This window comes from Phodopus roborovskii, unplaced genomic scaffold (genome assembly GCF_943737965.1).
Source record: "Phodopus roborovskii unplaced genomic scaffold, PHOROB, whole genome shotgun sequence".
In the NCBI taxonomy this organism is placed as follows: Eukaryota; Metazoa; Chordata; class Mammalia; order Rodentia; family Cricetidae; genus Phodopus; species Phodopus roborovskii.
The window spans coordinates 4,584,947-4,602,500 of record NW_026126515.1 but is presented as its reverse complement, the minus strand read 5'-3'; the positions used below and the strand labels follow the sequence as shown (position 1 = coordinate 4,602,500).

At 41.6% G+C, this 17,554-nt stretch overlaps 1 protein-coding gene across 9 annotated transcripts in view; it reads right to left on the bottom strand.

Annotated features, from left to right (window-relative positions):
• The window catches only part of Rgs6 (regulator of G protein signaling 6), a 482,896-nt gene that overhangs the window by 137,952 nt on the left and 327,390 nt on the right, over positions 1 to 17,554 (bottom strand). For all 9 annotated transcript variants that reach the window (XR_007835235.1, XM_051196274.1, XM_051196277.1 and 6 more), the window contains exon 3: positions 14,876 to 14,975. Coding sequence is in view for 8 of the 9 variants with exons in the window: in XM_051196274.1 (XP_051052231.1) it covers positions 14,876 to 14,975 (100 nt within the window). In the remaining variant the exon portion in view is untranslated. The remainder of the gene's footprint in view (positions 1 to 14,875; positions 14,976 to 17,554) is intronic.

The window sequence follows — 17,554 nt, the reverse complement described above, 5'->3', positions numbered from 1 at the left end:
TTATGTTTCAGGGGGATTTTGGTTCATAATAGTAGAGAAGGAAGACAGGGTTGAGTTCATGGTGGCAGGAGTGTGTTGGGATGCCTGTTCACATGGTGTGGGCCAGGAAGTAGAGGCTGCAGGCTGGAACCAGGGGCAGAGATCATCTTCAAAGGCCTGTCCCCACGGGCCTGCTTCTACCAACTGGGCCACACTGCCTAAATGTCCCATGGCTTTCCAAACAATACTACCAGCTAGAGATCAAACCCTTAAAGTTATAATCCTGTGGGAGACATCTGAGGCTCTTGTCAGCCATCTTTCCTGGCTAGCCCAATCACATCTGTTGTCTTAGTTTACTGGTCTTCCTCTTCTTCTCTCTTTATCACTATATACCTCTCCCATGAACACCACCCCATGTTCACTATGTGTGTGATTTCTTCCCTAATATTTTTCTCCCATTGGATCCTAAGCATCTGGTGGTTTGAGAAGGCGAGTTATTCTTGACTATGTTTTCCCTATACCTGGTACCTTCTTTGGTAGGCCACAAGCCTTTCTTATTGGAAAAAGAAATATTAGTCTAATAACTGAATAAAGATGCTAGACAGATGGAGGACATGGTGCAGAAGGAACAGGGGACAACAGAGATGGAGGCTGGCGAGTTAACATCTGGCCCCCTGGACAGGGGAGGCTTACCACTGTGGATGAAGCCGCTCCTGACCACACCCAGTTGGCTCAAGACCTTTCCTCATCAAAATATGTTGGGAACCATTAGCTCGTGTATATTGAATGCCTTCTGAGAGCAAACTCCCCTTTGCCTTGGCCAGTTACTGCTAATGACTTCACAAATGTGACGGCTGTTATTCTTAACCACCGAAGCAGTCACAGTGTTCAACTTTTTTCTTAATCTTTGGATTGCTTGACAATAAAAGTAAAATTTGGAAATGTAGCAGTGTCTTCAGAATAAATTAATGAGGATCTGTGGAAGAGGAAAACAATGGACACTTTTGTGAATTACAGCAACATTTCCTTCCAAGGGCAATTTATATAAGTTAATCACTTTAGCTGACTGATCCATGTGCTTGTGTTTGCTAAGGTATGGCTCAATGTTGGCCTCTGCTTCAGATTTAGGAGCCTAGCCTCCTAAATGCTGGACACAATCCTGAGAATTAGGAACCCAGCCTCCTGAACACAATCTGGAAGAATGAAGCTACATCCAAACTCACAATGATTGATGCTTGTCTGTAGCCTTTGAAATGAGCAACTAATGATCTCAAAAGGGCCAGATTGCTGTACTATAACCCTGGAACAAGAGACAAAATGCTTTGCTTGAGCTCCAGCTTCACTAGGAGATAGTTTTGAGACCTCAGGAAGCTCATGTGGCCAACTTGTGGAAATCCATATTCCTTATTGCCACATAAACCACTTGATGAGATCACAAAGGACTTTCAGCCCCTAGTCTTCTGGTATTCTAGGGCTTTCCATCCCTGTGGCTGAACTGTCTTGCTTAGACAAGCACAATGACTTTGGGAAGCCAGTGTAGATGCTGAATTCAGGGAATTACTACTTATCCTTGCTTCCCTAATTTCTCACACCCTTCCCATTTTTCTGTATGAACATTTTTTAATACAAGCATTCTAGATCCAATGATACCATTTCTTAGGTGTGTGACAGCATTGTATTCTATTCTCTCAAGACAAGATTTATAGTGAAAAACCTCATGGCATTATACCCTTCCTTCTCTCCAACAGACTGGCCAGCAAGGCCATTTGTAGACACCACTGTGGCTCATGTGTAAAGATGCTCACCCTAAGAACTATGGGTCACTTTGCCCTTCTGTTTTATTTGGTTTTCCTTAATTTTAAGGACTATTTTGTTTTCTTAAGGACTTCCCCAGTTTCCTACTCTCCACTATGAACTATGATTGAGTCTTACACTACACAAGTGTGTGCTACCCTTGGACTCCAGATTTAAATTCTAGCTTGACTTTTATGGTTAATTTTGGGACATGCAATGGAATTCAAAGAATTTATGAAAATTAATTCAACAGACTCATTAATTAACACGGCTCTAACATTTTCTATCCACATGAGATAGCCTTTACTTTCATTAATGTAGAAAAGCATTCCAACTTGAATATGAGCTATCTGAATGGTTTATTTGTGGTTTTTCCCTAGGTCTTGATAAACATTTTGTGTCTAAATGACTGAAGAAACAAATCGCCAAGCATAATTATTGGCTCCTGAGAAGTGACAATCAGTTTCCAAATGTTCCCAGACTGTGTCCTGTGACTTGGGATTTGGGTTATGGGTCTTGGGAAATCCAATTTTATCTTTTTGATTTTGATGAAATGTAGGTGATCCCCACCCTACCCCCACCTTCTACAACCATCTTGACTCCAGCCCTTACTCTGGGAGCAGGGGCACTCTGTGCTTACACCTTGGACAAGTGACCAGTAACAGCAGAAGACTAAGAATGCGGCCTTGGCCATTGAATTTCAGAAGGACTTTAATCTCTGAGGGCTCCTGGAAAAGCAGTGACATGAGCATCATGACAAAAAAAAAAAAAAAAAAAAAAAAAAAAAAAAAAAAGTCCCCCCAACCCCCTTGCCCGGAATCTGCCATGCCATCTCTAGAAGCTTGGACATCCAGAACAGAGATGGTTATTGCCTTCCTTCAGAGGAAATACAGGCAGCCAGACAAGTCACTCATCTCTGCTCCCCAGGCCCACAGTCATGTCCTCTGCGTGGTATAGTGACAGAATTAATGAGTTGAGCAGATGGCCTAAGACAATGGACAGAATCTCTCACAGGAAAGAAGGGTAAGTTGAATACTTTATATTTAAAAAAATAGTGAGCACAGTATTGTACAAACATAATGTACAAATCCCAGTGCGTGTGTTGGTCGGTTTTCCTAGTACTGTGATAAAATACCCTGGCAAAAGAAAACTAAGGGTTGATTTCGGATCAGCTGTCACATGGCATCCATAGTCAGGAAGCAGGGAGAGGTGAAGGCTGGTGCTGGCTTGCTTTCTCCTTTACACTCAGTCCAAGATGGCTGCTCACAGTCAAGTGAGTCTCCCAGTCCGTCTCTGTTCACCTAATCTAGGTAATCCCTCACCGGCATGCCCAGAGCTGCTCTCCTAGGTCATTCTAGATCCTGTTGAAGTAACAACCAACACTGAGCACCACATCAACTTCTTTAACCTTCTGAACAAGCGCATCAAGTGAGTACTGTTGTTACCAAAAGCTTTGATGTAGAGATGAGGAGACTGAGGCATGAGGAGGATAAGTGAAGCAGACAAAGCAGACAGCCAGTAAGTGCTCAGACAAGGTCGACACAGCAGTGACACAGGTGACATGACTAGGTAGCAACAAGGCTGGCCCAAGTGCCAAAGAACTGCCTACCCCTCTTGCTTGAGATCATGCACACCTCTGTGCTCATTCATGGCTCAGATGCATCTAGTCAAGGACAGGTTTTGGCTGTGTTACTAAAGGTCAGCTAATCAAAGCACTACTGTCACACTTGTCCTGTCAGAACTGTTTTGCCCATATTATGTTGACGACCAAAGCCAAGCCTAAACCCAAGAACAGGGAGAGAGAGGGGAGTTATCGCCCACAGGTCTTTAGAACTTGGCATGGTGGAGGGATGTCCTGACTCAATCACCCATCGTGTTTCTTCATCTTTACAACATAGCACTCAGGGTTTAACTTATTGCTTAAAGCTGGTACACAGGTTTGAGACAGGACCATATCCAATCCTGAACTGGCAGGAGTATTCATTGCTGAGGATGTTGGGAGACCCCTACTGAACTTCTGGCTATCCAAGTTTGTGTCCAAGTAGGACTTTTAGGCCAAAATAACTTGGGAGGGAGGAATATTTGAACAACAGGCTTGTACAGAATCATGTGGTGACAACATAAAACCAATGAGCCTTTATGTAATTCTGTTAATAGTATTTTTTAATTCTCTAAAGAGTCACTCTCACTTTTCCTTTAATACCCAAGTGTAGTGTAGCCCCCTCCCCTCAGAGCTCTGCCTTGGTTCAACCTCAGAGGGTCAGCCCTTGAGAAAGCAGGAACATTAGATGAGAGAACTTGGAATTGATGTTGGAGCTCCTTGTCTTTTTCTTAAGTCTTGCTTGGGACTGGACTAAGCTTTCACAGTACCTGTTTATGACTGTTAACGAGTGGAGTATTAACTAGTGAGAAGTGGTTAATGACCAGAAAACAGTCAGATGGATCATTTTACAGGCATGTTTACAGAAGTGTATCATATGGGCAAAGTACACAGTGCCCAGCCAGGTGTGCTAATGTGTGATGGCTATTCTTAGTTGTCAACTTGATTACATCTGGCGTTAACTAAAACCCAAATGACTGGACACACCAGCGAGGAATCTTTGCTTCATGAAGTTGTTTGAAGTTGGGAAGACAGACCCATTTCTAATCAGGATCTTTGAGGTGGGAAGATACACGCTGGATCTAGATGTTTTGAGGTGGGAGGGCCTTTGACTGGCAGCATGTACAAAGGACATGGGAGAAGGAAGCTCTGTTTGCTCTTGCTCTCTCTAGCAAGTCCGTTCCTTTACTGGCCTTGGAGCCCACTTCAGGAGTCCTTGCCTACTGCTGTCACTAGACAATATGCCTCTAGTTTCACCAGTATGAATTCAGACCCCATTGTGAAATGATTTCCCTTTTCCCTAATTATTCACCTTAAATTTTTTGTAATATAAAAATCCAAATCTCCTTTTCTATTGTTTAATGATACCATGGGTCAAATATTTAGCTTTCTGTGTAATTGGTTTAAAATCCAAGTTCTATCCTCACTTTAATTCCTTTCTCCCCCATCAGCCCCATTTCATGGATTTTGCAGCCTTTCATCTCTCCACTCTGCCTTTTCTCCACTAGTCTCCATGGAGACCCTTCCTGGTGCCTCCAAGGGTTGCAGGGATCCTGGTTCTCCATGTCCCATGCTTCTCTTCTCATATCATGTCATTCTGTGGAACCTAATTACTCACTGGTAAGCAGACTCCATAAGTTTCTGCTTCAAGAAGCAAACTCACAAACTCCAGATACACCTGACAGATGTTCCATGAATATTCCCATATTCACCTATTCATTTTGGCAGCAGAGGGAAGGAAAAAGGGCTAAGGGTCCAACAGCTCAATAAGAATCCAGCCAGGACAGGGGTCAATGTCCCCTTCTTGTACCTATGGTCATTACCAGTGTTTCTGCTGGAGCTGTCCTCACTCAGTTTAGTGGGAGAAAAATACCTGGATCCTGGAAGTGAAGTTTAGAAAAACAGGTACAGTAACTACTAAGGTTTGGATACCTTTGTTTGTTTTTTTTTTCTCCAATCAAAAGACCTGCTTTGGAAAGTTGCCCCCTTGCTGCAGTGGAGTTGTGACTTGGGGCTTGGGTTATGAGGAAGAATCTGCAGGGACAGGTCAATGCCTCCCCATGGAAAGTGTTATTTAGGGTGTGAATTTGGCTTCTTTTAATCTCTTCCTGACGTGTCTACTTACTTTTCCACTTTCCCCCTCATGAACTAAAGCAATAGGAGACCCTCATCAAAGGCTGCCCAGATGCCAGCACCCCACATCTGGACTTCCAGCCTCATCCATGAGCCAGAATTACCTTTTTGTCTTTATAACATATCCAATCTCAGCTATCCAGTTTAGCAACAGCACAGACTGAAGAATGCCTTGTTTTCATTCCTGAACTCACTTGCATCCTAGGAGTTCATTTATACACGTTAGTGTAAAGGTAGGAAGGGTTTAGGCAGTATTGACAGTCAGCAGATGCTATCTATGATAAGCTCAACATGTGTTTCTGTTTATTATTAATCCTCAGGAGAAACGGATATATATCTGAGGGATATATAGGACATAACTCTGTAAAAGATATTGAGTGAAAGAAACTCTTGCTTCTAGAAAATGAGGTCTTAGAAACACAGACATAGGTTAAGGATTGAACCCCAACTTTTGTATAAAAATTTATTTCCTCGTTTCTTCCTCCCTGCAACTCCCTCAGCTCTTGTAGTGTATGGAGAAGGCAGCTAGTTCAAGGAAGCTGGCAGGCATTGTTGCTCATCCACCCATCATTCAGGAGCAAGGCACAGTGCCCATTCAGATGTCTTGGTCTTTTCTTTAAACCAGACTCATTGTCTTGGAGTCAATGACAATATGTCTACATTTCATTTTCATCTTAAATTTTATCTCACTCTAAAACAATTTTGGGTAGAAATGTTTAAGAATAAACTTTAGAATACAATTAGCAGTTTGTGTGATGTATTTTCACTTTTAATAAATGAACTGTCCTTCACTCAAGGGAGCTTTTCTTCTTATAGAAGAAAAAAAATTCAGCAAGGAAAATTGGGGAGAGATGAATTAATGTGACATTTAGAGCAAGATTTTAATGACACAAAGGGCAAGAACATCAGAGCTTTGCTTTCTTCCTTTTACAATTACAACTTGACATATTTCAGGGTGTTGTTACTAAAATGAACCTTTTAAGCAGAAAGTATAAAATGCATGCATGCAAAGGAAAGGTGCAAAGTCACATTGGTCAAGGCGGTCAAAGCATAATCAAGACTGACATAAGCATTGTCTTTTCTAGACTTGGCAGGAAGATGCCCAGTCCCTTCTTCAGAACATATTGGTCTGTGGAGTCATGGGAGGTGAGCCTTAGAAGGGCCTTAGACAACACTTAATCCAGATGAGGCCCAAAGAGGGTGGTGGTCAGCTAAGATTACACAGGCAGCTTGCAGCCCTAAACTCTCTCTCCTAAATCACCATGCCAATAAGTTCAATGGGAATACTGTAAAATGCTCACATCACCATCAAGCCTGGAGAAGTGAACTTGTGGTCTATGAAAGAGAGAGAAATGCACACGGGAAAATTGTGTTGAGAAAGTTTTTAAAAATGCATGTGTATACCTGGTGTATTTTCTGACAATTATTTGTCTAATAAAATTCTACAGAAGATCCAGGTGAGTGTAATTGGAAAAGAGAGGCAGAACTGAGGGGAATGGCATGAAGCAGCAGAGAGGAAAGGAACTTTCAATTCATTATACGAAGTTTTCAAAGGTCAAAGTGATCCAGAGATGGGGTGAGAGACTGAGAGACGAGGACATTCATCACTGGAGGTTATTAAAGCAGAAGCTGGGAGAACTTGGCAGGGCTTCACGGCTTTTAAATGTAGATAACTGTAGAGACAACCTGGGAAGATGATACAAACAGATTTCGAAGTCCATGCCCAAGAGGGTACCCCTGAACTGTATTTTTAAGAAGCCATGCAAATGATTCTCCTGTTCAGGGGAATGCATCAGACACCTTTAAGGGAGTGTTGCAACTGGAGAGTCTATAATTTTGTTCATAAGGCAAATGGGAGTGGTTTACAATGGTGGTAAGAAATCCACATTTGGGTTTTCATCCTTTTGTTTTTTTTTTTGTTTTTTTTTTAAACACTTTGCATTATGGCACCATGATTGGGATTCAGATTTTCTGTCCCTAAAAACAAGTGAGGTTTGATGTCTATTGGTGCTTCTACATGCTAGGAGTTGGGTTTCTGAGGGCAGCCTGGAGGAAATTAATTTCCAAAGTCCCTGGAAAATTCTTCAGTGACAGCTGGGCAAGGCTGTGTGATATGGCTGGTTTCATGGAGTTGGCAGGCAGTATGCCCAGGACCCGTCTGTCTCCCACTGGCCAGGCAGGGAGGAGATAGGGTTGGAAACTGGGAACACAGGAGTCTCACCACTTGCTTTAATTACTTTTGTGACCCAGTTACTATTTGGGAAAGGAGATCTGAGGAGGCTCACCTGCTGTCCAGAAAGGAGTGTGTCAGGATGACCATGAAGTGACCTTGCTGTGGACATCTTGCTCAGAATCCACAACTCTGGATGAGATGGTGTGGCATGGCTCTATGCTTCTTATTGATGCCTTGCCAAGGCAGTGAGCCCCAGTGATGATCTAACACTGGGTTCTGCTTTGTCCTTGACATTGTTTTCCTGCTCCAATTTTCCATCTATTTTCCCACAGGACAGCCTCACCCTTGCAAAAGTCTCCTCATTTCTTACTTTAAAAAAAATAGGATGGTATTTGAATGGTTTTATCTTCTTTTCCTAAATATACCTATCTCTTACTTCAGTACATTTCCCAACACATACCTATCTAGACACAGATGGAGTGCCAGGCATTTCTTTATCATCTTTACCCAAGGAACATCTAGGAATTTATCTAGACATTCCTAATGAGAGGGGTGAAAACAATATCCTTAATATATCAATAGGGAAACTTCAAACCCCAAATCGCAGGAGATGTGGGTGAATGGGGCAGCTCCTGACTAGGCAGGAGGTGTCTCACAGATAATGCATAGAAGCTGTCCTGTCAAGTCCTTGGATATCATCCTCCATTATACTTTTTCTGTAAAATATCTCCAGATCTTCAATCATTTATTTGTGTGACCCAGACAGGATCATCCAGTGTTCTTTCCAACCTTAAATCTAGCCTGGCCAACAATATTCTTGGATCTGCTTTCCCAAGCTCAAAATTCCTCAAGTTTATACACTGGGCTAAAGAACCTCCTTTATCCAATGTAGGCTACAATGATACAAAGTATCTTTATGTTTGTTACACGAATTGATTTTCTTGTAGTAGATGCTTCCTAATGATGTATCTAGTGGAGCAGATGAAACATTTGAAGACCTGGATGACAACCTAGGGGATACCATGGTGGGAGGGAGCTTTATTTTCCCATGGTGGGAGGGGACTTCATTTTCCCATAGTGGGAGGGGACTTTATTTTCCCATGGTGGGAGGGGACTTTAGGTCAACACACTTAATCCAAATAGGTGCTACTGATACAAGGACTGAATAGATTCTGAAGGAATTCACCAGATAAATTTTATTTGTAAGAATTAAATGAAGGCCACAAAATACTTATTTTATCTGATCTCACTGTTTTGGCTTCTAGGAAAAGAAGTACTGCAAGTCTGTAAACAAACCAGAAGGCTGCTTATAGCATGACTTATCTGAAGGACGAAGCATCTATTCACATATGATTATAAATGGCATTCAATGCTTATGGATCCATTTGATGTCACTGGTGTGTTCTAAAAAGCTTTATTTTTATCACTTGCTTTGTTCATAAATATGCCTTCTTTCCTAATTTCTTTCTAATTGTTTTTTTAAATCAATATTCCCAGGTTGGTATTTTCATTTTTAAAGTATTTCAGTTTTGATTTAAAAAAAAATACAGATGCTCTTTGATTTATAGAGGGCTTATAGTCTGATAAAAACAAGTACTCATTGTAAGTTGAATACTTCCAAGTACATTTAATATGCCTCAGCTGGTTAGCTTTTATCCACTTGACCTGAACTACAGCCTTATGGGAAGAAGAAACCTCAACTGAGAAGATGCCTCCATAAGACTGGTCTTTAGGGGGTGTTTCTTGATTGATTATTGTTTGAAGACTCAGCCCATTGTGGGTGGTGCAACCATGGGCAGGTGGTCCTGTGTTGCATAAAAAACAAGCTATGTAAGCTGTGAGGAGCAAGCTTGTAAGCAGGTACATGCTTCTGTTTCGTCTCCTGCCTCCAGGTTCCTGTTTCAGTTCCTGTCCTGACTCCCCTCAGTGATGGCCTATAAATATGAAAATTGAAGCCAAAGAAACCCTCCCCTTTCCAAGTTGCTTTTGCTCATGGTGTTTATCACAGACAACAACAGAAAAATCAAACTAATAATGAAATAAACAAGTGGGCAAACAGATTGGGAAAATAACAGAATGGAACTTTCAACTATAAGAAGTAATTAAAAATATACACTTACCCTGATAGAAAGACATTAGTTTTCAGAGGCCAACACGATATCAACAGAAAGATGCATTCTATAGTTTGTCTTGGAGACTCTAATACATTTGATGTCTAAACCATCAACAAAGGTAAAAAACAAACCAACAAGCAAAAAGCAACCAAACAAAAAACAACCAACCAACAAACAAAAAACCAACAGACCACTATGTTCATAGAAACAGATTCAACAATTATGAGTCAGTTATGATGGTGCACATTTGTAATTCCAGTACTTGGAATGCTGAGACAAGAGGGTTATAATTTCAAGGCCAGCCTGGAGTACATAGCAAGTTCAAGGTCAACTTGATCTCAAAAGGGAAGCCCTATCACAAAACAAAGAAATTCTAAATATATTATTAAATAAAATTTAGCAGAGAATGAATATTAGTCAATGAATGTAACTCTGTTTAGAGGAATTTCAATTATGACACAAGCTTCCAAATATACTCAGTATTTGCTAAAGAATGAATTTGTGCCTCTATGAAATGCCAATAGGACAGAGGAAAAGCCTTTGAGGGACAGTTATGACAGCTCCAATGAATGGCATTACTCCCCTATAGAAAGAGACCAGAGTGTCATCTTTATGCCATGTATAAGACTATAAGCAGATAGTCTACAACCAACAGTGATCCTAGGCAGACCTGGCAACATTGGAGCCACCTGATATGAATTTGTTACTTACATGCCACCTTGTCTATGATTTGATCACGGCAACCTTGGCTTTGGCAGTACTTGAATTCAAATGAGTTGGGGTACTCCTAGTTACTCAGGGTTTATTTGCCTTTGTAGTTAACATGGAGCAATGGTAACTCTTTCTGGTCATGCATACTGCTTACGAAGTTTGACCCATGCAGAACTGTATTACTGGTCCCACAGTCTGGGGACAGAGTATTTCCATCACCTCATACAACTGTCCCTAGGAACCTGGAAACTATTAATTTCTTCCCATTTTGTGAATGTATATGGGATAAAACAGCAATCTTTTGGGTCTGGCCTTTTTTGACTCACGAAAAATGATGACGAGACCAGTTCAGGTTTCTGTGTGTGTTACTGGTTCACTCTATTTCATTGCTGAGTTTGCATAGACAAGACTTTGACCTTGTCCATATATTTGCCCGATGAAAGACATTTGGATTGTTTCTAAGCTGTGGGGATTATGAATAAAGCCGCAACAAGCCTTTACATATGAACTTTTGTGAAGACATGTTTTCATAAGTCATGGGTAAATACCTAGGAGGGGAAGCAATGTCAGCCTCTCTAAGAAACTGCCACACTGCTTCACATAGCAGCCGCACCATTTAGCACTCCCATAATCAACAAGAAAAAGTTCCAACGCCACCATGTCATACCACTTCTGGCACCACCAGTGTATTTTTAGCCATTATGACATGTGGCAGATACCAATCCCCGATGGCTCCTGAATTTGGGAAAGCAAATAGCTAATTTTTGGAAGTGAGAGAGCTGCCAGAATGTTTGCCTAGATTCATTTACTTGTTTCTTTGGATAACAAGGCATGCATACTCTGTGAGAAAATTATGAAGAAAAGCAACTTATTCAATTGAAACAGGGAATGAACAGGGAGGGGGATTCATTTATTAGTAATAATGGGACTCTAAGATATTGGTGTTATTTACAAGGCAAGGCACTTTATGATTATTTTTGGAACTATAGCCATGAGTCTAATACATTTCACAATCAAACATTTTAAAAGGGGGTCAGATAGACAGCTCAGCAGTTGAGAACATATGCTATTTTTGCCGAGGACCTGAGTTCAGTTCCCAGCACCCACACTGGGAGGCTCATAACCATGTGGAAGGGACTTAATGGGTTCCTTTGGGGTCTGTGTACACACACACAGTTAAAAAATTTGAAAATAATCATATGTGCTAAAAAAGATTTTAGACAAATAACCTTAATTTTTTAAAAAGAAATAAGCTTGACTATATTGAACCACTAAAAGCAATAGAATGCAGAGAAATATTTTAAAACTCCTTTTAAGAAGGGGGCATCAGCACAGTAAGTTGAAAACTTAGTAAAAGTATCTTAGAATTTGAACATGAAAGACCTATATAATAAGAATTTTGTGGCTCTAAAGAAAGAAATTAAAGAAGATACCAGAAAATGGAAAGATCTCCCATGCTCTTAGATAGGTAGGATAAACATAGTGAAAATGGCCATCTTGCCAAAAGCAATCTACAGATTCAATGCAATCCCCAATAAAATCCCACCACAATTCTTTACTGACCTTGAAAGGATAATAACCAACTTTATATGGAAAAACAAAAGACCCAAGATAGCCAAAACAACCCTGTACAATAAAAGAACTTCAGGAGGCATCACTATCCCTGACTTTAAGCTCTACTACAGAGCTATAGTTCTGAAAACAGCCTGGTATTGGCACAAAAATAGACAGGTAGACCAATGGAATTGAATTGAAAATCCTGATATAATCCCATACACCTATGAACACCTGATTTTCGACAAAAGAGCTAAAAGAATACAATGGGGTGAGGACAGCATCTTCAACAAATGGTGCTGGCACAATTGGATGAGGGTGTGTAGAAGACTGCAGATAGACCCATGTCTGTAGCCATGCACAAAACTCAAGTCCAAATAGACCAAAGACCTCAATATCAATCCTGCCACACTGAACCTCTTAGAGGAGAAAGTAGGAGGTACATTTTGAACAAATTGGTATAGGAGACCGCTTTCTGAACATAACTCCAGGGGTACAGACACTGAGATAAATAATTAATAAATGGGACCTCTTCAAACTTAGAAACTTCTGTAAGGCAAAGGACACAGTGGACAAGACCAAACAGCAGCCCACAGACTGGGAAAAGATTTTCACCAATCCTACAACCAACAAAGGGCTGATCTCCAAAATATACAAAGAACTTAAGAAACTAGTCAACAAAACACCACATAACCCTATTAAAAATTGGGGTACAGAACTGAAGAAATAATTTTCAATAGAGGAAATCAAAAAGGCTGAAAGACACTTAAGAAAGTGCTCCACATCCTTAGCTATCAGGGAAATGCAAATCAAAACAACTCTGAGATACCATCTTACCCCTGCCAGAACAGCTATAATTAGAAACACCAATGACGACTCATGTTGGAGAGGATGTGGAGAGAGGGTAACACTCGTCCACTGCTGGTGGGAGTGCAAACTCATACAGCCATTTTGGAGATCAGTATGGCGGTTCCTCAGGAAAATGGGAATTAGTTTACCATAGGACCCGGCAATTCTCCTCTTAGGCATATACCCAAATGATCCACACCCATGCAACAAAGACATGTGCTCAACTATGTTCATAGCAGCATTATTCGTAATAGTAAGAACCTGGAAGCGACCTAGATGCCCCTCAACTAAAGAATGGATAAAGAAGATGTGGCACATCTACACAATGGAATACTAATCTGCAGAAAAAAATAATGGTATCTTGAAATTCGCAGGCAAGTGGATGGCACTTGGAGAAACCATTCTGAATGAGGTAACCCAGTCACAAAAAGAGGTACATGGTATGTACTCACTCATATATGGATTTTAGACCTAGAGCAAAGGATCACCAGCCTATAATTCACACCACCAGAGGAACTAGGATACATGGTGTATTCTAAGAGATTCATATAAAGTCCCTCACAGAAGCAGGAAGGGACAAGTTCCCCACAGAGCACAGGGGAAGTGGGGAAGTGGGGGGGGCAGTGAATGGGGAGAGAAGTAGGAGAAAACGAGGGGTAGGAAAGGAAAACACGTGCGACTAGGAAGATTGAGTCAGGGTAGGAATAGAAGACAGGAGAGAGAGAGAGAGAGAGAGAGAGAGAGAGAGAGAGAGAGAGAGAGAGAGAGAGAGAGAGAACATAAAAGAGGGAGCCAATATTGGTTTGAAAAGAAAACTGAACCTAAAGAAATGTCTAGAGATCTACAAGACTGACCCCAAATAATAATTTGAGCAACCGTTGAAAGGCTACCATAAATGCCCTTCCCTGATAATGAGATCAACAACTAACTTATCCACCATCATGGAGCTTCTGTTGGAAACAGAAGCAAACACCCATACCTAAACACTGAGTCGAACTAGAATCCAGATGCAGATAGAGAGGACAAGACCAGGTTGCAGAAACACATAGAGACAGCTCACCTGAACAAGGAGGAGCTAACAGGCCCCCAGATTGATAGCTGGGAATCCAGCATGGGACTGACTCAGGCCCCCTTGAATATGGGTCTCAGCCAAAAGAACCGAGCAGTCTAAGGGACCTCAGACAGTGGAACCAGGATGTATCCCTGGTGCACAAAAGGACCTTGTGAACACATCCCCCATGGAGGGATACCTTAACCTAGAGACAGGAGAGAAGTCCTAGTCCCTACTTCAAATGACCTGACAGACCTACATGACCCCAGCTGGATGGTATTGGGGTGGGGGGATGGGATGGGAGGGTGGTCAGGGTGCATGTGAAGGGGCAGAGAGGGTAAAAGGGAGGGAGGGAGAGGGAACTAGGATCGACATGTAAAATAATAAAATAATAAAAAAAAATTAAATTAAAAAAAGAAAACCAAATTAAAAAAAAAAGAATTTCTTAAAACACAAAACTTTCCTTTAAACATGCTTATATGAAGCTAGGCAGGTGGTATATGTCTGTTATCCTGGCACTGGGAGGTCGATGCAGGGAGATCATAAGTTCAAGGCCAGCCTGAGTTACACAGTAAGATCATATCCCCAAAGAAATAAGCAACCAAACAACCCAAAACAAAACGAGACCTGCTTAATTTTTAAGGGCACGTCTGTATTTGTTTATAGCCACAGGCCACACTGTTCATCTGTCAGATCACACACTCCCAGAGACAACAGCTACACACACTTGAAAGGCTCGTCACGCTAGGGTGGTTCTTAATGATGGACAAAGAGTAGACTTTTGCCGAAAGTCAAGAGCAGCAAGGGCTTTGAGTCAAGCTCTTCACAGACACCTCCCCCTGGACACCTCCACATCACCATCCAGACCACACAGCTCTAATAGTCCTCGTCACTGACCCCTTGGAAGGATCTGTTACCTGTGACAACACTGGGGATTTTGGAGAGAAAGCTCTTAACTGTTCTGATGGGCACACCCCCTGTCTTGTCATCTTGCATCTTTGTAATGATGTCCTCGATCTGGAAGAGATTGAAGAAAAGAGGTGTTAATATTTTTCTTGCCCAGTAATAAAAATGTAAGCCTCTATGAAATAGCCCAGGTGTGTAGAACGTAAGTGCTAACACAGGAGTTAGGGCAAACCCCCACCCGGTCAGTCAGGAAACAGTATCAGTGTTTGCTAGGTGTGGAGAGGCCAGAACATGTTCTTTATGAGCAACTCACTAGTGCGCCAAGGGAAGAAGGGGGAAGCGCATTGGGGTTCGCGATAGGATCTAAAGTGAGCATCAACATGTAAGTGACAAGACCGAGTTTCTGTCATAGGAAACTGCCATATTTGATTCCCTCAGAATGGCAGGTTCCTAAGGTTCATCCTAAATTGTTCACATAAACTAATCACTAGGAAGTTTAGGCAGGGCCTTTGGGAGAAAGGCCACAGTGAACAGCAGTTTTATTGGTGGAAACGGAACAGGGAAAAGATAGACTAAGAAGGACACAAGTTTGTAGGCAGTAATTCACAAGCCAAATATAATTTCCTGGGAAAAAATGTTCAGAATAGGATATAGGAACATCTGAAACAAGGTTGTGGATCTTTTTGTTTGGGGGGGGGGCGCAACAGCCATAAAAGGGGAGGGGCTAACACATAAAACTGACATAGTTTGCTTCTGTAACCAAAAGAAATCTCTTTGAACTGTTGGGATGAATTCTCTGAGTAAGACCTTATTGGAAGCACATATTTTTAAAGATAGAAGCTTAAGCTATTACTTAATTTCCTCTAGTTTGACATGCTGTGATTGCACTTGAAGGGTAACTGATTTTTTTCAAAGACATGGGGCTAATAACTGCTTTGGTAGCAACAGATATATTGTTAGATGCAAAGTTAGGACACGCTGTAAGGGCACGCTGTAAGATCATTGCCACCATTAAAAGCAGTGAGAAGGCCCATCAGGCATTCAGTATACATTGTATTCACTACACACGGAGTGTACTGACCACAAGTCATCTATTAGAGCTAGACACGAGACACCAGCTAACCCAGGATCTAGGGCACTGTGTTTTATGGTTGCCAGGAGAGGGAAACTGGACATCTATAATCAACACCAATGGCTATGACAGCCTTTAATAATTGTCACAGCCATCACCAGGTCCCACAGATGCCTAATGACAGAGCCAAGTTAGAATCTAGCTGTAGATTCCAGGGTTCAGGTTTTTAACTCTGAGCTATTTTACTTTTCAACAGGATTGTCAGAAAACTAGCCAAGTGTGGAAGCCACTCTTCCCTGAAAATTTCTTCTTTTTTTCTGCACAAGTACTAAGCTAGAGGGGCCAAGGATGTAGCTCTGAGGCAGAATATTTGTCTAGAATGTAAAATATCCTGCATTCTAACCCAAGTACCACTAAATAAATAAGAGACTGAAAGAATCCCAAGGCTCCAGTCCCTCAGATGACAGTGAGTCATTTCCTGCAGCCCGAGAATCTGTGCAGTGTTTAATTATGACAGTCTAAGAAGGAATTTAATCGATGGTCCCATTAACCACCTCAGCTACTGCTTGACTTTTTGCTAAACCCAACCAAATAACTACTCTGAGTATCACTCATTAGTGCCCAAGGAAAGCTATTGCTGGGGGGAGGGGGGAATCACATTTAAAAAGTAATCTATGTGTTTGATCTGGTGTGCTGTTTGAAACCAGAAGCATCAGTTACATTGATGGTTGCTATGGGAAAGCCAGAAAAAAAAATCTTTGAGGATTGGCAGGAAGCCAATATTTCAATTCAGTTAGACTTGTGAGTAGGTATTAGAGCATAATAATATTCAGTCTCTGCCACTATGGACCAGAAGTGAAGAGCTGGCTCCACGGAGGAATTCTCCATGGCTCTTTTCTTCTGGGCCCCCTTGCTTCACCATGTGATGGAATGTCAGAAGGACATATTTACCAAAGAGGAAGACATACATATATCTCATTATGTTGGTGTATTGCTCATCAGAGGTAATAGCCAGATCAAAAGGCCAATTTGTTAGGTATGGTTGCCTGTGCCTGTCAAGAAGAGACAATGGTATCCTGAGTTCAAGACCAGCCGGGTCTTGAGAGACCAAAAAATAAAATTTAAAGCAATAACAAAAAGGACTGCCAGCTGTAAAGGGGATTGAGTGTATCTGAGCAGTTTACAGCATAGAAGTATGGAGAAAGAATTCCACAGTGTCCTATGCCTGACTCTGCTATGCTGTTGATACACACTGTAGTCCCTTGCCCAGACCTCACAGTGGACAGGGAATCCACCCACCAACCTTTGATCATGGGACTAACCTGGCCACTGTTCCTGAACACAGTGTGGACTCGGGCTAATCATGTACCTATGTCTGCGTGGCTGTGCTTACCAACTTTGCTATTGGCCTCAGATAGTTGATGTCCCAAGGAAGATGTGACACATCTTCAGAGAAGAGGACCAAGTCCATATCTTAGTCAGTGCAACCCTGGCTTCCCTGCTCACTCAGAAGTAAGAAACCAATGTTTCCATGGTACTGGCTTAAGGATGTTTACTTTAAAGCAAAATATATTAAGGCTCTGACGAAAGGCATTTTTCAAAAATTGTCAAAGCCACA